This window comes from Octodon degus, unplaced genomic scaffold (genome assembly GCF_000260255.1).
Source record: "Octodon degus isolate 3935 unplaced genomic scaffold, OctDeg1.0 scaffold00099, whole genome shotgun sequence".
In the NCBI taxonomy this organism is placed as follows: domain Eukaryota; kingdom Metazoa; phylum Chordata; class Mammalia; order Rodentia; family Octodontidae; genus Octodon; species Octodon degus.
Genome location: NW_004524675.1, coordinates 4,433,886 through 4,456,777, shown reverse-complemented (window position 1 = coordinate 4,456,777; position 22,892 = coordinate 4,433,886). Strand labels below are relative to the sequence as shown.

The 22,892-nt window shown below is 45.0% G+C and overlaps 1 protein-coding gene across 1 annotated transcript in view; it reads right to left on the bottom strand.

Annotated features, from left to right (window-relative positions):
* The window catches only part of Mob3b (MOB kinase activator 3B), a 187,335-nt gene that overhangs the window by 27,690 nt on the left and 136,753 nt on the right, over positions 1-22,892 (bottom strand). Inside the window, exon 3 of the mRNA XM_004638565.2 lies at positions 1,970-2,172. Coding sequence (XP_004638622.1) covers positions 1,970-2,172 — 203 coding nt within the window. The remainder of the gene's footprint in view (positions 1-1,969; positions 2,173-22,892) is intronic.

Genomic DNA, 22,892 nt, shown 5'->3' with positions numbered 1-22,892 from the left:
CTGGCTGGCATGTGGTGCTGGGGGATTGAACCGCGGTCTCTGTGCTTTGCTAAGCTTGTTCTAAGTAGGTGCTTTAGACCACTGAGCCATCTTACCAGCACCCCCAGCCTCTTCATTTACACGGTTCCTTTCTGTTTTTGTCCCTGACACCTTCTGAAACTAGCATTGTCAACTATTTCTAATTATTTAACTCCTTTGAGTTGTTTGCACAACCTTCTCTCCTGACAGTGACTGTTTACCCAGCAGCCTTTATAAAGGACAGACTAGCAGAATATCAATACAATTTTGTTTCTTTCCACATGGATTGTTGCTCTATAACTAAGTCCCTGGCCCAAGAGTGTTCTAGTAAGCCATCGAGAAAAAAAATGAACACTAGTCTCCTTTAGCCAGTGATTTAAGAAACATCTCAACCATACACCAGAGTCTTGCTCTGTTCTAGGATAATTGAGTGATGCTAAGCAGTATGTTTTTGTCATGCGCTCCCAACAACTGGGACTGTTCTCTCAGCTAAACAAGGGACTGTTCCTGAGCTGAGAAATTCTGAAGGTGACATAAAACTTACCAACATCTTCTTTACCAGATACAGATCCTATATTGATGTAAACACGTCTTTCATGCATTGAACTTTGACTATTTGCCTCTGGGGTCTTGCTGACTCAGAAGCACTGCCCCTTCTAGAGCTAGCCAACACCCAGAGATGGTAATCAACCCATCTACAAGCTATGGACAACCAACCAATGCAAATCGGCCAATCTAGGCTGGGGGCCCCAAACCTCCTCCATTAAGGTCTCATAATGCAGGCACCAGCCAGCTGGGGTGACCCTTATGCCCCAGAGCCTGCTAACATTGTTCAAATTAGTCATCCCTAAGCCTGCTTCCCTCCTCTGCCTCCGTCTTCCCATGGAAACACAATGAGGCTCCTGCTCACATTTTTTCCTTCTCCAGCTCCTCACTGACTGAGTGCCTCTGCATGTGGTTCTGCCGTGACCCTTTTCCAGGATGTGTGAGTGTAACAAGCTACTTTTCAATGGGGTCACCTGGCTTGTTGGCCTACATAGTAATAAAAGGTGTAATTTAAAAAATAAAGAGAAAGAGGTTCAGGCAAGCCAAAGCAGACATTCTGGCCCTGGTACTCTGGTCTTTATTCCAATGGACTTGGATGAAACTTAGCTGCTCTGTTGAGCCATTTGAACAAGCAAAGGCATAATTCTGCTCTATTATACAGGACATGAAAGTACTGGATAGAGCCAACTAGGAATAACTGTGATGAATCATGGGCAGTTAAGAATCACCTGTTAGAAAAGTGATGAAATTTTTAGGGGCCTGGACTTCTGAGGCAAAACTGGGTCGAACAGTAACAAAATACCTTATAAAGAAAATATGAGTGGCCACTTCACCCATCCAATAATACTAGAGATTTATCCTAGGATGTCTTAGGTTCTAATACCCCCTGAAGCTCCCTAACAGGAGATTCAATGTAAAAGGAAAAGTCCTGATGATACTATGTTCTTGTTCAGGGTTGACATTATTCCCTATCTCAAAGGCAGTTTTACTTGATTTTGTAGGTCTAGTAGCCTGGTAGCGCCACATAGTAGGTGCTAAATATTCATTTATTGCTGAGGGAATATTTTTTATTATCCTTGATTAATAACAGATAACACGAGATCAAAGATGTCCCTATAAGTGAATGAGCTGAGAATCAAAGCTAATTCTTCCAGCCCAAACCACTATATTTTCATTAGCATGCCACCTCTCAGATGGACATTATCTGGCAATAATTTATTTAGGGGCAGTGGAAATCTTGGCATCTCTTAGCCCTTAGCTGACTGCTGAATCTGCTCCAATTCTGCAACCTTCTGGCTAACATCTAGCCATTAGTGCACCCTTTCCGTGCATCTGGCAGTGTACTGTGACAAATGGCTGAGCCCCTGAGCAAGACTGGGGTGCTCTTCGTGCAGATGACACTTACCAAGGGCTCCAGCTCCTTTCGGTCTATGAGGTTCATCTCTGTGACAAAGTAATAAAAGTGTTTGTAGCAGGTGTTGACGTGGGCCTCCGCACCCATCACAATGACTCGGTCGAAGTGGTGGATGTACACGTGGACGAAGACCCGAAAAAGGCGGCACAGGATCTTCTTGCAGATCTGAAGAAAGTTCTTTGGGAAAGGCACACCTAGAGAAGGCGAAGGAGAAGGGTGTGAAACCATGACGGTAAAGCTGCTTTCCCTCTTGGGTCTTCAGTACGAACACTGGCGGGAAGAGGGCGATGCTGCAGACACACTGGCACGCCCTGCAGGAGTCAGGAGTGCTGGTGACTACAGCGTCCTTCCTCCCTGTCCAAGGGGACAGCTTCCCCTCCAGCCAGCAGTGGCCAAATGGGGACAGGGGCCCAGGCTTGTGAGTCCTCCACTTTCTCAAGATGATTTAGACATCAGGCGTTTTGCCTGATACTGCTGTATCTTAAAAAATGTTACTGCCGCACTTAAAAAATGTTAACAATTAGTTTGAAGTTTTTTTTTTTTTAAAAAGTACTGCAGGCTAAAGCAAAACACCTCTAGCTTCGACTTAGCCCTTAAACTGCACTTACAAAGTCTGACCCAAAATTCTTCCAAAGAATACTTTTTTCTGAGGTAGGAAAATCCAACAGACTCCGTATGTGTACTGGGTCAGACTCAGCCCTGCTCCACCTCTGTGAGGATGCTGAGAGTTGGGTTGTTTCTGCTTTCACAATCCAGCAAGCCTAAGTGTTTAGAATCACTCAGATTTCCTGCTACTCCCAGCTTGGTCAAAGGAACAAATAGTAGAATCACGAGCCTCTTTCCTTTTTCTCCCTAAATTGCTGCTTAAGATCTTGTTATTTACCTGTCCTTAAGAGACAGCATATTGTAACAGGGTCCTTGTTCTTTTCCCAGCTGCATGACATGGGCAAATGACTTCACCTCTGTCTCTACTCTGTAAAGGAGGGACTGCAGTAAGACCAGCCTTGCATGCTTGGGAGGTTGTTACTATGAGAAGACCCCCTCTAGCATCTAGAAGGTAGTAGGAGCTCACTCAGGGGTGCCCCATCTTCTCTCTGCACTCAGAAGCAACTAGTTGCTGTTCTAAGGAAAACTCCTTCATCAAGAAAAGACAGGCATGACCACCAGCTTTTCAGCAGAACTGCAGAGCTGTGCTTTGGGTTTGTCCCAGGTCCCCAGGCACAAGGTGGACACACTGACCCTGCCTCCACAGGGACCAGTGGCAGCTGTGAGACATTCTATAAAGGAGGATCAGCTGGGACACTAGGGTAGAATGAGAGGTGGAACAGGTCTGCCATCAGCAGTGACAAGCTCTTCCTCCCCAGAGGCCCCACACTGATAACTGATACCAGCTTTCCTTCAGAAAGGGAGCGACAACATAGCCCATAAGCCCAGGGAGATCTTGGGCAGAGCTTGGAACTGGCTTTTTGGGTAATCAAATGTCTCAGTCACTCTTTTCTCATTGCTGGGACAAATATGCAATACCCGGAATAAAGGAAGGAAAGGTTTATTTAGCTCACAGTGGAGGTTTCATTCCATACTCAGCTGGCTCCGAGACCGAGTGGCACAGGGCAGAGAGAGACCCTTCAGGACAGTGGCCAAAAGCAAGAGCAAGGCAGTGGCTCAGGCAGCTAGCTCGCCTCTCTCCCCTCCTCTCATTGCAGTGCGGACCACCCACTCCAGGGCCAGGGCGCAGCACTCACACCTGCAATCCCAGCATTGGATCAAGAATCAGTCATAAACTCCAGAAGCTGCCCCATGACTGCATGAGGCTTTGGGGGGACAACTAGACACAAACCATAACACCAATGCTGCATGTAGGGGTGAGGCTAAGGCAGGTGAGGGTAGACCGCAGCTGCATGCAGAATTTATGGCTTTCTCTGCTGAGGCAGGCCCCTCAATCTGCTGCAGGTTGGAAGTGGGCCTGGAAGCTGGAGGGCCAGAGTGAAGGAATCTCCTCTCCCATAAGTGCTTTGGCCCCAGCAGGGAACTGCTGTAATTGCTGCCAGGAAGTCTGAACATGTTCTCTTTGCAACTGACCCATGAAGTTGATCTTACTGTTCCCACTTTACAGATGAGCAACATTGAGGTCCTGTAGCACACTTTATCTTGCTAAAAAGTGAAGCAAGGTTGAGATTTTAAGCAACCAACAACTCAGTTCCAAAATGCACTATAGGGGCTGGAGAGATGGCTCAGTGGTCTAAAGCACCTACTTGGAACAAGCTTGGCAAAGCACAGGGACCGCGGTTCGATCCCCCAGCACCACATGCCAGCCAGCCGCGCCCCCTGGTGGGCTGAGCTGGCCACACACACACACACACACACACACACACACACACACAAAATAAATAAATGTTAAAAAAAAAATTTAAAAAAAAATGCACTATAGGCATGTTTAGAGGGTAACTTGTTCTCCTGCCTGGTTAGAGGCACCACTCAGTTGTGCAGTGTGATGAGGTATCCACAGTTTATCCTCAATTGGCACAGAAATATAAAGAAGCCAGTGAAAGCCTGTGGTGAGGAAAGGGAGGGATAAAGCCCACAGCCTCACAAGCTACAAATCCAGAGGCAACAGGCTTCAGTCAGGTGGAGGTGCACCGCCTGCCAGGGACGTGGGAGTTCCTGGGTTGCCAGTCTATCTTCCTGGCCCTTACACTCTATACCCCGATTACAGATGGGGCAAAAGGTCAAGAGCACATTGAGGATACGTCCAACAGCAGCTGGCCCCTCCAGATGATCTGTAACTTCTTCTCTAGCTCTCACTACTGGCTCTGCTCAGCTCCGAGCTCTTAGCACTGCCCGTCATTCTTCGCCTGGTCACTAACCTTGTCTAAAGCTTTACAGGTGGGTTTTCCTCTTTGGGTTATGGCTTTAGAGTGGGTGGGAGGACATGGCTTAGTTTTGAAGACCTATTTTTTTTTTCTCGGTAATGGGGATTGAACTCAGGACCTTGTGCTTGTCAGGCAAGCACTTATTCTAATGAGCTATCTCCCCAGCCCTGGAAGACCTAATTTAAAGTTCTGGTCCTTCTACTCACCAGAGCATAGTCAAGTTACATCACTGCTCTATTTTATTATAAAACACATTTACTTTATAGTGTGGTTATACTAATTTGTGGGGGAAATTTTGTTACTTTCCACCTAAATTTCTCAGGTAGACAGGACTTTAGGCTGAGAATCTCTCCGTCCTGGCTACAAACTTGGGCTTGGCTCCATCATTCCCCTCCTTAGGTATAATTCATGCTACAAAGGGGAAAGCTGCAAATAGTTCAAGTGAAGACATGCTCAGCTTGAACCGCCATCATGCCAGGCCAACTCTGGAAGCCAAGAAGAAGCCAGGAATCCTAGCGAGACTGGAACCCTAAAGTGTTCTCAGCAGAGTCCAAAGACGAAACCCAGCTCAATGAGCGAGGGACTGAAAACAGGAAAGCCACATTTGGGAAGCTCACTCAGTGAGTAATGCTTCAAAGGCCAATGCTACAGCTGGTATATTATTTCAGACCTTTTTCCCTTTCTCTTCTGCCTTCCATCTGCTGAATTGTGTACATTAAATAAACCTTTCCAAGAGGTAGAAAAAGGAAGCAATGTGTCCCAGATGCAGAGAACATGGGTGACGGCCTCTCCCCCAGATCTACAATTTTTCATCTAGCATAACTGATCACATGACAGCAAGACAGGCAAGACTCAGCCCACCGTTGTGACTTGGTCAGAGACCACCAGAGGGACAAAGGTCCAACAACCTCTTGGGTCCTTAACCTGTTGCTCATCAAAAGCACAAGCTGTACTTGCTTCTGAGTAGTCAGAGACTTAGAAATGGTTTTTGCTTACATCTGTGACTTTTCACTTCGGCCTACAAATGCCCACTAAGTAACTAAAAGAATAGAGCTTGGCTCTCATTTTATATCATTGTCCTCAAAACCTTAAATATACCCATGTTAGACACCTAAGGATTGTCTATCTAAAAGTTGACAGAACAAAGTTTATTAGTCCAAAATTTACCTAGCTTAACTTATCCTCCTTCAAGACAGAAAACACAAAAAATAACTAACGGACACCTGATGACCAGCGTCTTCTAGTTTCAGACCCCTCCATGGGATGCTCCTGAGAAGTCTCCATCACTGTCCTAACCTGAGGGTCACCCAGGTCCCAGAAGAGCAGAGCCCCAGGGACTGAACCCACAGGAAAGAGTGCCATTGCATGAGAATGGCACTGCCCCTTAAGCCACCAGGATTGCTCCAGAGCCATGAAACTGGGACCAAGGTAGTGACTGACTGGGCCCCAGCCTGGCCATCCGGACCTCCTCGCCACAGTGCCCCCTCCAGCTGCTAGCCAAGCTGCAGTCGTTTCCCTAGCCTCTCTCTTGTTTTCCAGGGAAAGCGCCTGCCTGTGATTCGTACTTGTTGCTTTAGTTTTAGTTTCTATTACGCTGTTATCTCCATTGTTGAATGGCTCTAAACTGGAACTTTTCACTACGCAAACAGCAACATATAAATAAATAAAACCCTGCTCAGTGTTCAGTTTGCTTGATAGTCAAACTGAAAATCTGACTTGAAAAGACCTGTTCAGGCCAAGTGTGAGTCAGTCACGTGTCACTTCTCACTGGGACACCAAGGGGTGACACTTTGGTCTGGGAACTGCACTCACCCTGGTAACCTAGAGCATGTGGTCTTGCAGTAAAGCATACATCATAGTGATTTTTTCTTTCGGTGGTTTATTTTGTACAATACTGTAACCATGGTTCCAAAGAAAGTTATCAATACCAGCTGTAAAAGAGGAAAACTGAGAACCATGATAGTGTTAAAGAAAAAAATCAGTGTGAAATTGGTTAAAGTCCTAGAAAAAAATGAGTTTATAAGTATAGTTTTGGGGCCTGGGAACCAGTTATTTGGTTTCCCATTCTTACGGCAAAAATACATGCAGTTCTTAAAATTTTTGGTAATCGAACACAAATTAGGAACAAACTGTTTGACAACTGAGGCACTACTGTGTTACTAAAGCCAGGAGGCACACAGGCAGCGACAGATCCACTCCCTTCAGTGACAGAAAACGGATCGATCTGAGGGCTTTGCCTTCATCATTGTGCTGCAGAGTGTCCCACCTCCACTAAACAGTCAAAGGACAGGGAGACTGAATGGGACCCGAGATTTGCCTGGGGGATGTCACTGAATCCCATAGCATCCTGAGCAGTGGGATTATTTCAGTCTTTCAAAACTGTGCACCTTAGACTCAGCTCAGTGAAAGCATTTGTTCCAGGCTACAAAGCTAAAAGGAGATGGAGATTTAGCTCCAAACTCTGAGCTCCAAAGTCTGTTCCCACAGGCTGCAAGGTAGTAGGGAGCAGAGAGGGCTAAGACCCCGCTTCATGGGTTGCACTTAGCTTAAAAGGTCACACTTGCAGGAGGAGCTCAAAAATCGTGAACTGGACACAATGACACTCGCCTGTAACCCCATGTGCCTGGGAGGCTGAAGCAGATGGATTGCAATTCCAAGCCCAGTTTGGGCAACTTAGTGACCTAGTGAGATACTAACTCAAAATTAAAAATAAAAGGGGTAGGGATGTGATTCAGTGAGAAAGCTGGGTTCAATACCCAGTAGCACAAAGTTCCAAAAGTTTGTTTATAAAAGTCTAGTCTATCAGAAAGAAGACTGGAAGGCCTGTGGGTCATGTCAAGTAGATGCCTGAGCAGTGACAAGATCAGCCTCTCTGTGGGGGGCAATACACAGCTGGCCTGGGATGGGACAGTCTATGTGGCCCACAGGACAGCCTTCACCTGCCTCAGGACCACAGCCAAGCCCCTCCTGTGTCCCTTCTGCCTCTGCTGAGCATACAAGATGCCAAGATCCTTTGGGGACATCTCAGTATGTATTTTAAAAAATGACTAATCCTGGGAAATCCTTGGTTGAAAAGAGAGGGTCGTGAAGGTCAAATATATTTGCTAACAAGCTGCTTTCATAAAATCTTACAATGCAGCCAAGAGTAGTATAGAATCTGAGAATACCTGGAACAGAAAAAGTCCTAAAAAACTGTGGATTCCTCTTTTTCTCATAACACTTATTGGTTTAAAATGTACAGCCTGAAGCAAAGATTGCTGCAGCTTTATTTCTGCTTTTGCTTCCTAGAAATAACATGACCACATACAACAATGTCCTAATTGCTCTAAGCCTCATTTTCCTCATCTGGAAAATAAAAGGATGCATGCTATGTGAAGCTCAAGAGGTAGTTGTGAGGATGAAATGCACACACACATGTAAGGCTTTGTTTTTATGCCTTCCAGACAGGAAGCTCTGCCTTGTGAACTATCAGTTTTAGTATCCCATTGACCAAATGTTCTTTGTAACATATGTTGGGGTTAGATTCCTCCTGTGTATTTATTTTTCATGACAACAGTCTTGGTATTAGTACATCAATTCTGAACTTGCAAGAACTTAAGAGTGACAGGTACCTAGTTAAGTCCTAAGTTATATTAGACCTTGAATTATTTTTCTATAAGCTTTGCCTACTTATATGTTGTACTGCTATAAGTTCTCTGAATAGAAGGACTGTTTGTATTTTAACTGTACATTCAAAAGCACCTAACACAAGCAAGATAGGGAATATGTCACATAAAAATGGAGTCAAAAAAGAGTAAAGGTCTTATTTAGTCAAGAAGTGAATCTTCTATTTGGGGAAGTAAAAAAAAGCCCTTGGCAAAAGTGATAATTATGTTTTTAACACCAGAGTCTATGTAGTCCTGGCATGGAAGGTTGCACACGGTTTAGAAAGGAGGGAGAATTCTGCAGTGAAGAACATTTTGATCTGGCAAGAAAGAATTTGAAACTGTTCTTTGTATGTTAAAACCTCTCCACTTCTCTTCTCAATCTATTTTATCAGGTGGCTATTGTGAATTTGCACTCACAATTAGAAAGTTAATGCCAGACGATATTAACCAAGAGTCTTAACAGAAATAGATTATATATTTAAGGGTTTGGGGTTAAATTTTGACTTGTCTTACAATAACACAAAGCAACAACCATAATTCAACAGATGTCAATGGATGACACAGAACATGCCAGGCGATCAGAAGAACTCTGAGTGTTGCAAACGCTGAGTGTCGAAGCGTGCCCTCCCTCTGTGCCACCCTGAGCTGCATCACATCCTGTGACTGGCGGATTAGAGCTGGAGAATTTCAGGCCCCGAGAAGTTGGCCTGAAATATGCAGAGGAGCAGTCCTCCAAAAGGTGACCCAGCGCAGGGTGTCTGCGGACGACCTGCATCTCCATGACCCTGGTCACGTGGCATGTGTTGGACTCTGCAAATAAGGCAGGACTGAAATGGCATCCAGACAACTGAAAACAAGGCCAGGCTGAGCCCAGATTCCAGAATAAGACAAAGCAACCAACATGCCTGGGCAGAGGTCGGAATTCAAACTAATCACTCACATGTGGTTCTAGGAGGAATTTGCTCAATCTTTGGACTTAGTGCAAGACTAGAGCTGATCAGCAGTCAGGTCAGGGGGAGGGAAAGGGGTGAAGGTGGGGCTGAAGTGAGTCTGCAGACCGAGAGCCCTCTTGGCAGGCCTGAGGAGACAGCTTCACAGTGCTGTTGGCTGCCTGGGACTTCCTGTACAGTCGGGAGCCAGCCTCTGACAGCCTTGCTGAGTTCATCCCTGCGCCTGACCACAATTTTCTGATCTCCTAGCCACAGTCAAGTGTGAGAGCTAAATCGAGCACAGATCTAATAATTTCTCTGGGGCCTCATCTGGAATTGCCTTTCATCCCTGACTTAGTAAATCTCCTCTCTCTCAAACAAAATTAAATAAAGATTCCAGTAATTTCTGCGCTTCGATCCATTTTTCTTTCTTCCTCTATTCACCCCCTTTCCTTTCACTAAGCCCTCAAATGCCCCCATTGAGTCCTTTTTCAGGAAATTCAGAAAGGAAATAAGTTTTCTACATGGCTTCTATTATTCCTTTCATCCTGTTATAGGGAACATAAAGGGAAAAAGTCCCCCAGAGAAGGCAGAAATACTTTGGATGACAAAGGGCCAAAGTCAGACAAGACCTAGAAGGGAAATTTCTAAGCAGGAGCTATTCATTCCTGTTTTCATCATTTTATCTTTTTTCCTGAAGAGAAAGGTGGCCGCTTGGTGATGATTTCTGGCACATGGGCAGGGAAGGGCTGAGCCTGGGCTTTAGAGGTTTGGGGTATCAGGACTTGTCCTCTTGGACCCCAGAGCACTGCCCAAACATCCCAGGTTCTGAAAGATATTCCACCTTTCCAATTACCAACTCCCTTCCTTTTCTTTCTTTAGAGCTCATCTTAACGTCTTCCCAGGCCCCCTGATGTCAGCCCTGTGGTGTCTGCTAGCCTGCTCCTCAGTCCTGAGCACAGACTGCAGGTGAGATTTGTAGCTCCCTGTGGAAATCCAGGCTTCAGGTCTGTGGCATCCGAACTGTGCCCTGTGAGGCCAAGGACTGTGCCAGTCCTCCTCCTAGATTCTTGTTAGTGCCAGCATGAAGCCTGGAGTGGGAGGATATAAAATAAGTACTTGCTGACTGTCAGAGCTGAGCTCCTCAGCCATCTTTTCAGCCTGAAATCAGAGCTCTGTAAGCAAAGGGATGGCACCAGGACTTACGAGAGCTATTGTGTGGTGGGAAAGGATCTGAACTCAAGTCTGTCTGATGCCAGAGCCTAAGTATGCTCTTTTCATTCTGTCATGAAACTTTGTAAAGTTCTCAGGCATCTTTCTGTCTTACTCCAACACAACTCAGTGTCGTAGGCAGCTGAATTAGAAATATTATAGGCAGTCAGACAGGGCGGGGCCTTCAAGGAACAAGTATGGAAGACAAGATACCCCGCAAATGTGAGAGAGATAGAGGCTTCCACTGTGGGCCAGAGCTCAACACAAAAGATTAAACAAATACATCCACATACATAGATGGACATCAGGGATTAATATGCTAAATAGGTATCCATCACCTTGAAAGAGCCGGGAAGTGTCACTAACCCAACTCCTTACAGGAAAAGCCCCTGTTCTGGACTTGCAGCCACTTGCTACATGACTTTCTTCCCCATTTCATCCCAATTTTATCATTTTTACCAGAGTAATTATACTTGTAATCTTTTTGGTGGACCATAGTTTTGTCCCACTTCAGGGATCACCTTGCAAGTCCCCATGTTTCCCATCTTAGACCTACCTCATGCTGTGGATTTGTTCAATAAAAATCGCTAGGAGGGGCTGGGGAAATAGCTCGGCAGGATAAGTGCCTGCCTGGCAAGCACAAGGACCCAGGTTTGATCCCTAGTATCACACTCTGTGCAGGCTCCAGAACCCAGGGCAAGTGCCTTTAATCTCAGTGCTGGGGAGGCTGAGGCAGGAGGATCACTACAAATCTGAGCTGTGTAGCAAGACCTTGTACCAAATAGGTAAATAAATTAATTAAATAATTATAAAAATTCCTAGGAAAAGCAGGTTCTTTGGCAACCCACTCAGGTCCCCTTCTGTCTCTCTCTTTGATAGGAGCTTTCTTTCCACCAATAACATATCATCTACTCTTAACTTCCGTTGTTCCTAAAATTCATTCTTCAGTTTTCGAGAACATGAACTCGTCTCAGATATCCTTCTTTCCCCCTATATCAGTAGAACCAGGAAAACAAATCTTGTTAAACAGTGAAAGTGGCTTCACTCTCACAGGAAACGCTGCATGTTTTCAGAGGCAAGCAGACATGGAGTTGTAGTTGGTCCTACCCTAGCCTGCTGCACAACGCCAGGTGAAGGACCCTGCTTGACTTCAGTGCCGGGCAGATCTGGCACTTACTAGCTGCGTGGCCTATGTTCACCTCCTCTAGCCTCAGATTGTTCACCAGTAGCACAGACTCTGCACATAGGCGCAGCTGGCTTGGAAACCCACTCTGTGGGGCTGGGCATAGATGGGAGGCAGGGGAGAACCAATGTTGAAGATGTGACAGGATTATATACCAGTTGCCCAAGGTGTATGTCATTATGATGTATCATGCACATATACAGTACTAATAAAAAATCTATCAATAAAAAAGGAGAGTGGAAAAGGGTAGTGTGAGGTCTCCTTCCTCCAGTGTTCACCACAGGCAAGGACACTGATGGAGTAGGCAGCTCTGGCACGGATCACGTGTAGGTCCACAGTGCACCTGTGGGACATCTGTGCTCACTTCCCAGTGTGTGGCTTCTCTATCTGTGCCTGAGACTGGAGCTGAGGGGTGGGAGGCACCCAGAAGGCACTCAGTGGTCAGTGGCCGTGCTCCTGTGGCTGGAAAGACAGCTCTTCCTCCTCCCCAGTGGCCAGGAAGAACACCTGAAACAGGACAGGTGACGCTACCTTATCCCCAAAGGATGAACTCTCTTCAAAAGTAGATGCGGAAGGCACGACACATGGAAGTTGAGCTGTCTCAGGAGATTCCACATTGACACAGGACCAAACCTAACACCCTAGCACCCAGGGCCAGTCCTGTGAGGCCTGATGGCATGTCAGCAGCAACACTCAGGAATGTTCATGTTTCCCCTTTAAATTGTTTTCTATACTAGGAGCATCTGCACTGTCCTTTTGGTCTCTGGAGTCCAGTAATAGGATGGCAGTGCGTGTGAAAATCCCTCTACAAGTCATAAAAATCCCTCACTCTCAATAGCTCATGAATAAAAACAACATCCCACACATGTGGGAAAACAAAACAGACCTCCTCTGGCAGTGTGGCTGAAAGCATACCATTTCCAAAATACTTGCAAAACAAAACGCAATTGGATCACAAGGAGGGAAAAAAATGAACACAGATGTTTCTTAAAAATACACATTCCCCTCCTCTTAGTTTACTTTTTTCCTCTTTCATATCTATCTGCATTTCCCTGAATAGATGATGCTCTTGCTGATGCTGATGAAAATTCCACCATGGAAGAGGTATGCCTCTCAGCAGATGTTTTGCGTTATCTCAATGTGCTCCTCCACAAAGTGTCTGTTCGTCATGCCAAAGAAAACAATCCCATGTAGCAGGACTTTGTTCTTCTGCCTAAAAAGAGTCCCCAAACAAACCAACAGCTGCAAATGGTTAGAAATAACCTAGCTACTATGCTATTCTACGATTCCCTTCCTCTGCACCCTCCCCCAGCCGCCTTGCTGTACCCTCCAGTCAATCATGGTGGTTAGACCAAAAGAAAGGAAAAGAGACTAACATGCAATTATGTGTTCTAAACAGACTGTTAATTCTTTCAGACATTCCCTTTTCCAGGCACAGGAAGTGCTGTTTCAGCCACCCAAAGGAGCAACTGTGAATACTGTGTGTCTGCCTCTCGCACTCCCTCTAGATGGCCAGCACCAGTTCTGGGATAAGGGAGGCTGCTCCTTCCGGGGGTCTCCAGGACCTCTGCCTCTGTCCTCTGCTTTCATGGCATGACAGTTGAGAAGAAGCCGATGAAAAAAGACCCAAGGAAAGCCGAGAAAGCTATGCCCACAGATCAACAATAAAAGCCATTAAAAGCTAAACCCTTACTAGTCCAAGCCTGCCCAGTTTGCTGAAAATCTAATGGGCCAAATGAGAGGGAGTAAGCAGGGAATGAGATGTTAATGAAGTTCAAGTCAGGCGGAAGAACTAGTCATTTGATCATGGGAGGATCCAGTTAGAATGTGAAAACAACCCAGATTTCTTGTCATGCATGTGACACTGTGATTATCCACACAAATAAATATGCTCTTTTCTTCACCAGTAGATGCTTTTCTCCCATTATGTGGAGGGCACTTAGGACCAAGCCTTGTTGGCAGTGTGTAACCTGCACGCTTCTCCCAACCCCACTGCTTCTTCTCTAGCTCAAGCCACCATCATCTGCCTGGCTTATGTGGCTCACCCTTCAACAAACCGCCTTCCTCTATTTGTGTGCTGCTCTAATCTCCACCTGGCAGATGGAGGGTCTTTCTGATAGGCAAATCAAACCACAAAATCTGGTGAGGGCATAGTCTGAATTTCTGTAGAAAATGCTAAACTTCCCACTGCTTCCAAGGCAAGCGCAAAGCTCTTCGTGTGATTTCACACACATATGTCTCTCTGTCATCACCTCTGATGCACGCAATACTTCAGCCATTTAGAACTAAGATCCTCTAGGGACTGGCACCCAGAAGCACCTTCCTCAGCTCATCCTCTTTGTCTGGCTGACTCCCATTCACTATTCACATCTCAACTGAATTGTCACTTCTTACAGGGTCCTCCCTGCCCACCTCACTCTCTATTGAGGCATATGGTAACACTTTATATTTCTCATATGATCCATCTAATGACTTGTCTCATACTGTCCTTTTTTCATTATTGTTTCCCAATAGACTAATTTTTTTTTTTTTTTTTAATGTCAAAGTGTATCTGTTCACAGTTATATCCCAGGCATTTAATGGATGCCAGAACAGGGTGATTTTCAGTTACTACTGGTTGGGTGCATACAATGGAATGGATGTTTATTACCTTCCTCAAATTCATGTACTGAAATTGCAACCCACAACCTGATGTTTAGTTACAAGGAGGTGGGCCCTTGGGAAGCGGACAGCTCATGGGAGCAAACATTTCGTGATGGTGTCGCTGCCTGCATAAAGGAGATCACTCTTCTTCCTTCATGTGATGCTACAGCAAGGAAACTGCTCTCTGTGACTGGAAGGCAGTGTGTACTCATCAGACGGTGAATTCATTGGTGCCTTGGTCTTGGAATGACCAGCCTCTAGAACTACAGAAATAAATATTTGTTGTTTGTAAACCATCCATTTTCAGGTGTTTTTGTCATAGCTGCTCAAGTAGACTAAGAGTGATACATGAAACAAATAACCACATAAACACAGCAATGCAGGGCTAGGGAGGTGCTGCCTCTGTCTGGTTTGCCCTCACATTTTTAAACTCTCAGCAGTGGCTCTTGAGTCATGGTCTGAAAACCTTGGCTCTATGGAAAGGCTCTCAGATAACTGCTATGGGGTCCTGTTTAACCTTGGCATGTCAACGGCAGTAAGACTTCAGTGAAAATCAATGCAAATTATCTTAACCTCTCAGAGGAAAATGCATCTTTCTATTAGGTTTTACTAACAGTAAGGCTGAGCATCTCCATCTCCAAGCTGTACTACATTTTTATAGTCAAGTGTCTAGTTTCCTAGACTTTTAGACTTTGCAATATGCAATGCTTGCTAACTAAGCTTGATCATTCTTTTTGGGTGGGGGGCCAACCTGAGGGGTGTTTTGCAGAGCCAGAAGGGAACAGGGAACAGAGAACAGGAAGAAATTAACCTGACACAGGAACGTAACTGGCGAGGGATCTTTTCTAAATAGAAAGGGCCTAAGAAACGGAAATGTACCAAAGAAGTCCAGGCAGATTCTGCACGTGTGAACCCAGCCATTCGGAGCTGAGTGGCGGGTTCTGTGGATGCAGAGATGCTAATAGTTGTATTTGCATGTATGAGCCACAGAAAGAAAGGTGGTAGGATCAGGATGAAACCAGAAATATTGCTCTAAAATCTGATCACCAGGTCTGAGTTGACCTAACTTTTAACTGAACTGTGCAATTTAAGTCAATGATTTACTTGAATATACTTTGAACTATAGGTCATCAAAGGAACATAAACGAGTAAGGTATGCTGGATATAATAGAATAATAGGGAATGCTTTGGATTTAGTCAAGCTGGAGAACATGTTATGCAGGAAAGAGGGAAAAGGGGACAAGGAGATAGTAGAAGGGCCTGAGCTCAATCCTCAGTTCTGAAAAAAAAAAAAAAAAAGGAAAGGGGGAAAAGTGCTTTCAGTCTTAGTTCACTGTCATACAGCAGGAAAATACACCTGGGATTGCTAGATTTGGTCTTCAAGAGAATTCAGAAGTCTAGACTCCTATGTGAAATTGCTGCACAGCTGAATGTTGGTTGATACAAAATATGTAAAAAATGTTAAACATATTGTTTAAGATTTTTTACACATATTTAACTCAGCCTGGAAGCTGACTACAAGGTGCCAGGTTAATTTTCAAAGACATTAAATTAAGAAATTAAAAAAGAAAAGTCTGTAGTGATATGTACATGCAATATTCAGATCTTGTTTCTTGTAGCATTCTTCAGTAGTAGGGGTCAGGACCCCTTGAAGAAATGGCTGATTCTAGAGCTGGGTATAGAAGATGGGCTGGAACACCAGAAAGAGAGGACGTGCTCAAGAAGAACCAACAACAAGGACTGTCAAAGGGCCCAGGGGCCGCGCTGCAGGAACTCTAGAATGGCCAGGGCCAGAGCAATCTGGGCAACAAGATATATGCAATAGGTACAGCATCAATATCCACGAATCTACACTGATAAATAAATGAGTGAATAATAAATTGGGCAGTGACAAATCTGTGCAGCAGATTTCTAAATAATTTACATATATATTGTCCCCTCAAGGAGGAGGAGCTCCTGAATGCAGATCACACTAGCTTTGAACTAGCTTCCAAAGAGTACAGGATGGGGGAAGGGAGATCACTACACGGCAGAGCCTACCTGTTAAATATGACCTTGGCCAAGTGATCCTGCTTACAGCAATAGAGATGAGTCAGGTTTACAGGCTATACACCTTTGATAGGATGGGATGAAGCCACTTTGCTTGTGCTATTTCTGTCCTTAAAACCCAGCAACTCAGTGCAACTATGCAACAAAATTAGACCTAAATAAATAAAGAATATTCTACAAAATATCCTCAAATGATCAAGTTTATGAAAAACAAAGAAAGCCTGAGAAAACATCACAGCTCAGAGGAGTCCAAAGAGACACAGAGACTAGATGCCATTTGGTATTCTACATGGTACCCAAGAAGAGGAAAAAGGCAGCAGGAAAACAACAACAACAACAACAAAATCTGCATGCAGTGTGGAGTTTAATAATAGTCATGTTCCGATGTTAGCTCCTTAGTTGCAACAAATAATGTTGTAAGAGTGATGTAAGATGTTACCAATATGGAAAATTGGGACATAAGGGATATAAGGGAACTTCACAGTCTCTTTGCAACTTTTCCACAAGCCTAAAAATATTCTAAACAACAAGCTTATTTATATTAAGAAAAAAAAAAAAAACAGTCTGTGGGTGAAAATATTTGATTGGTTCCAGGGGCTATGAGTTTGTGCCTTCTCGTAAATATGCTGATATTTCTCTATTCGGTGTTGGAAATCTTGGATCAGGACTGACTACATAATTTGAAGAGTCTCTTATTTGAAAATTATTCAGAATTCCACCGTGGTGACAGTAGAGTGTTAAACTAAGCTCAGGGCCCATCCGAGTACAGGGGCTGTGTGACGGCGCAGGTATGGCCTCTGTGCTACCATCTGAACACGGCTGGAAGCCAAGACTCAGCTTCGCCGCATGCAAAACTCCTACCGCACACTCTAGCTGTTCATTAGCTAATTTAAATAACTAACATTAAATAAATAAGTAGCATCGATTTGGACGCTGTGCTAGATGCTGCAGATGTGACAATAAGCAGAAGAGTTACAGTACTCTTGGCACTAAATTCTGTCACTGAAATTTGTCTGAGATCCTCAGCATTAGACACCGCAGAGACGTTAATCCCTTCACTCGCTCTGCTTTGCCACTTTCCCCATCTCAACTGCAGCACGCCCTACCTATACTAAAACATCTTTTTTTAAAAAGCGATTTTAAGCTCTAAAATTAAATACACAAAAGCAGTAAGGCCACTTAACAGGTTTTAAAATGTTAGTTATATTGGCTTCTATGTGGAACTTCTATTATCTGAGCATCTAAAGGGTACCACATATTAACACATGTAAATATTTATACCCAAACCAACCAACTGGTAAGCCGGAGTAGTTGTCTTCCCCAATTACAGATGAGAGAACAAGAAGCCAAGACATATTTGTCACTTGCCCAAGTGAAACAGGTGTGGAGCTGGAGTCTCAAACTAGATCCAGCTCACTTCAAAGCATCTGTTTCCCCAACAATATATCTTTTACTTCTCAGAAAGCAAGACAGTTTCTTTTTTAAACTACTTTATTATCAAGAAAATACCACTCAATAGTTAGCTAAGGTTTATAAAAAATCATAACTGAAATAAATTGCTAATAGGCCACTGGTCAATTTTAAGGTTCTTATGAAACACGGTTTCGGAGGACAGCCTGAAAATCTAGGACACCTGTCTTCTGGACTCCTCTCTTGGAATCTGACATGTGGGAGGAAGGGCGTAGGCGAGGCTGAGAAGAGCGATGGGAGGGTGTGAGTGACCACAACAATCGCACTGTGGGGCCTGAGACTCAAAAATAGGTGAGATACTGATTGTGATAGGCCAGAGTCAGTCAGCAAGAACTTTTTCTTTGGACTAGGCATATCTGAAACGTTGCTACTGTTTACAAATTGGGAACCACAGCATGAAGTTCAAGAATTCTAGCTTCCCTTGAAAACTCAAAAGATGTGGCACAGCAGGGAACTGAAATTCCCAGGCGGCAAGGGTTCAGTGGCATCTCGCTCCTTATACGTGGGAGATGCTCTACCCGCCCAAGTATCTCCATTCCTCCTGCTCATTTACTTTGCCAGCTGGGATCCTGTAGGAAAAATGATGGAGGCAGATGGTGGGACTTCTGTGCCTTTTTTTTTTAAAATCTCTATTCACTTGTTTACTGGGCACAGGGTCTCGCTATGCAGCTCAGACACGTAGTGATCCTGTCTCAGCCTCCCTAGCGCTGGGATTATAGGCCTGCACCACTACATCTGGTTTTGATGGCTGGCACAGCCTCACAGCAAGTGGTACCAGGGACTGAACCCAGATCCTTGCACTTGCCAGGCAAGCACTTAGACTGCTGAGCTATCTCCCCAGCCCCATTGTGCCTTTGTTAGGAAACATCTTCTGCCATCAATGGAGGAGGGGTTTCATGCATGCAGCCATCCAGGATAGGGCCTATTGGCCTGCCACTAGCTTCTTCACATTGAGCCAGCAGCCTCAGCTGTTGTGGAAGCACCAGCTAAAACTTCTGTACTGTTTTATTTATAGCCAGATAGGTCTTGGTTGGAAGAAAATATCTATTGACCATTCTGGAAAACCTTTACCCTACTGGCATTTCTGAGCCCCTCATACCTTCAGATTCCTTCTTCCCCCAGCACTGAAGTCACAGGGTCCCTCTTTGTAGTGCTACATTTAGCACAAATGTGAGGAGGGCACCATTTGCTTGCTTTCTGAAGGCAGTTCCGGGGGAGCAGGCAGACAAACTTCTGGGGGTAATGAGGGCAAATGGGTTCGTTGTTTTGTAATACAGGAGTCTTCTCCCTGTGTGTTCAACATTTAAGGGTCACCCTCAGGTTGTAATATGCTCGAAGTTTCTTACCTCCCACGTGTCTGCTGAGGATACCTAGATGCAGCTAAACCCGTCATTATGACACCTTTGATCTGTGATCCATTAACTGAGTGCAGCGATTCTCCGGCAACGTCCCTGATGCGCTGTTAGCCAGCTGTGCTCACCAGAGGGGAGAACAAAGCCCCACCTGCACCCATGCATCCTGAGAGGTGGGTGGAGGCCCTGCTGCCAGCCGCCCCTGGGGACCCACCTTGCAGAGCAAGCGTCCCCTTGCTCCAGTGGTTCTTGTTAAAGTTCTCATCTCCTAAGTTCAAAGGCATAACATCCTTTGGGACCATCATTTGTGACATGAAAGTGTTTTCCAGTTCTCTGAAAAATTTACTAACTTATAAACCTATGGTTTATATTTCAGTTTAGACATTATGGAACAATCTTTATAAAAGCAAGTGACTGTCTAAATTGTTTTGGCCTAACTATAAAAGTAATATTAAAAGGCAGAAAATGCTATCAAGTGTAAATGTCATTTGAACACCCAGAATTCTACCAGGGATCACAGCCACTAAAATATTTTGGTACATTACTGTCAAGCCTTAGGGCTGTTTGTGTATGTATAATTTTTAAAAATAAGACTGGACTCATGCCAAGTATTCAGTTTGTGTTCTTTTTGCACATACCATTCACTGTATCATGAATATTAAATACGCTTTCAAAACTGAATCCTTACAAGCGCATCACACAGACTCTACAACTGGCAGACAAAGCCGGGGTTCAGCGATGCTCCTGCTGCACATGTCTGGCAGTTAGCCTCTGACAATTTTCTTTGACTACCTTCTTAGAACTGGGAGAAATCCTATCATTTATATTCATAGTACATTTTGCATGATGCTCCATAATAGGTTTTTATAGAAAATATTAAAATTTCCCTACATCTTGTAATAAAATTAATTTGCACTACTTGCAAATGCTGCTCCTCTGCAGCACACTGCTGAGTTCCTGGTGATGTGCATGCATCACTGGGGAAACATAGACACCAGACTCATGACCAAGGCTGTCAACAGGCACTGGTACTCTCCCTTCAGATAAAACCAGGTTCCCCAACCTGAACTATGCAGAAAGCAAATAGGAAGACACTCAATACAGTCTCCTACACTAGAACAACTGAATCTGAAATTACCCAGAACTTCATGGGTGGCCTCCTTGTGGAGGTAACACTTCAGAGCAGTGATGCTGAAAGTGAGGCCCCTGGCCCAGCAGAGGCAGAAATACCTGCAGATCCGCCAGCACTGCAGAGCTCCAGACCCAGCCTTGCCAGTTCTGAGTCCAACCCTTCGAAGGTGGGACCCAGTGACCTAATTTTAAAATATCCTCCAGCAACACTAAGCCATGCTGAAGCTTACAAACTATAGGCGTAGGGTGATGTTTTGTGCATGTCCCTAGTGGAGGAGAAGAAACCTTAAGGAGAAGGCCTGCTTAGCCAGGCAGGGGGCTAGTTGGAGCTTCACAGAACCTGGAGTCAGCAGACTTGAGTTCAAGTCCCTGGACTGCTACTTACTAGCAAATCATCAGCTTCTCCAAGCTTAGTCTCACCATGCAGGATGTGGGGCTATTAATAGCATCTACCTCATCGGGTTGTTGTGAGAACTGAATGGAAAGTAAAACAGAGAAAGGTATTTTTCCAACATAGGTAGAGCTCGGTAAAATATTTCTGATTGTCTTTACAACAGAGAGTCATTACTAGTGGTTGGGCGATCAGGAAGGAAGCCTCGGAAGTGGAGAGAGCCACCCAAGCAGATGTGCTGTGAACATTCAAAACAGATGGTTGCTCCTGACGCTGGGGCTAAGCTTAGGCCTGGAGTACCACTGCTGAAGGCGTGAATGCAGGAGCGAGCTAGAGGAGACACCAAGTCGGTCTCTTGGGAGCTGTCTGCAAACTGTGAAGTGCTGAAAGTGCATGGCTAGAGAGCCAGGAGTATTTATCTGGACCTGAAAACGGCTCAGGGTGGGGGGAGGAGAGGGAGAAAGGAAGAGACAAGCTGCGTGTTATGAGGCAGCCCCAGTGATGACGAACCTTCTAGAGACCAAGTGCCCAAACTGCAAGCCCAAGCCCAAGTACTTACTGCAGAGTGCCAGCGCTGCAATTAAACCTGGACACTGAGGTTTGGTTTAGAGCAGGAGTTGTTAAAAACACATGTTATCCAAAATTCAGCTGCCACATGACCTGGCTCACATGCTGGCAGAGGGGGCTCTGTGTGCTGCTTCGGCATTCATGCTATGGGTTCACCACCATTGCCCTACATAGTTTGTTAAAACACAGACCATTGGGCTGCCCCACCATAGTCTGAGTACAGGGCGAGTGGGTATTTGCACTTCTAACAAGTTGTTGCAGGTGACTCTTGCACCAACCAGGACACACTTACTGCTACATTGAAAACCCTGGCAGAGTTCATGAAACTGAAAGACTATTGAGCTACGACCTATAAAAGTACCAGAATTGGAAAACTATTCTCTGTGACTTTCACATTTCCTCTATAAAATTCAAATCCCCTTGACATGCTATCCTAGTATAAGACTGGCCAACCTTACTGTCGGCCCAAGGGACAAGGGGCAGAGGGATGGCTGCTGTGCTTTCATGTGAGTGGGGGAGAAGAAACCAATCAGCAGTCAGATGAGTTGGTGTTGGTTTGTTCCCCTCTCCCAGGACACTGATACCTATCAATCACTTATTATGGTAAGCACCATCTAATCCTTCTTGCAAACCTAAGAGGTAGATATTGTATCTCCATTTATTTATTTAGAGACAGGCTTTCACTATACAGCTCAGGCTGGCCTTGAACTCACAGTAATCCTCCTGCCTCAGCCTCCCCAGTGTTGGGATTACAGGCGTGTGCCACAACACCCAGCTGTCTCACCATTTTACAGATGCAGGAATTAATGCTCAGAGAGGTAAAACAAATTTTCTGGATACCTGCACCTAGTAATATAGATCAGAAATCAGAACTCAAAACTTCGCAAGTCTCTTCCTGACCCACAGAGGAGTCCCTGTTTCTAGACTAAAGAGATTGATGCCTGAGGGGGAAGCAGCATTCTGGTCGCAGCACAGCCTGGCTCTGGGCTGGGTAAGGTAAGGAGAAGGACTGCTGCCTCTGCGCTGGGGTCTGGGGACACGGCCCTTGTCCTGCTCAGCTGCCCTTCAGCAGGCCTGGCTGCAGACCTGGGCCACAGGACAGATCACCAAACACGAACTAAGCCAACACTGCAAGGTCCAAGACAGGCTCTGGACGAGAGGCACCAGAACTCATTCTCCCAAACAACAGAGGAGGGGAAGCATGAAGAGAGTGGGACAGACTGTCAGGCCTTGAAATGACCCTAAAAACTGGAGGAGCTGGGAGGCATTTATCTGGTCTAAATATGTTATATCTATTTTTTAACTTCAACTTTTTAGTACAGTCCAAAGTATTTCCCACTGTCATTCTTTCACTTAAAAAAACAAAACTTGCTCATTAAAAATAGTTTTATTCTGGGATGGAATGTTCAAACAAAATGCTGTTAGGTGTATTGACACGACTGTTAAAATATTAACCCGAGTGAAACTCAT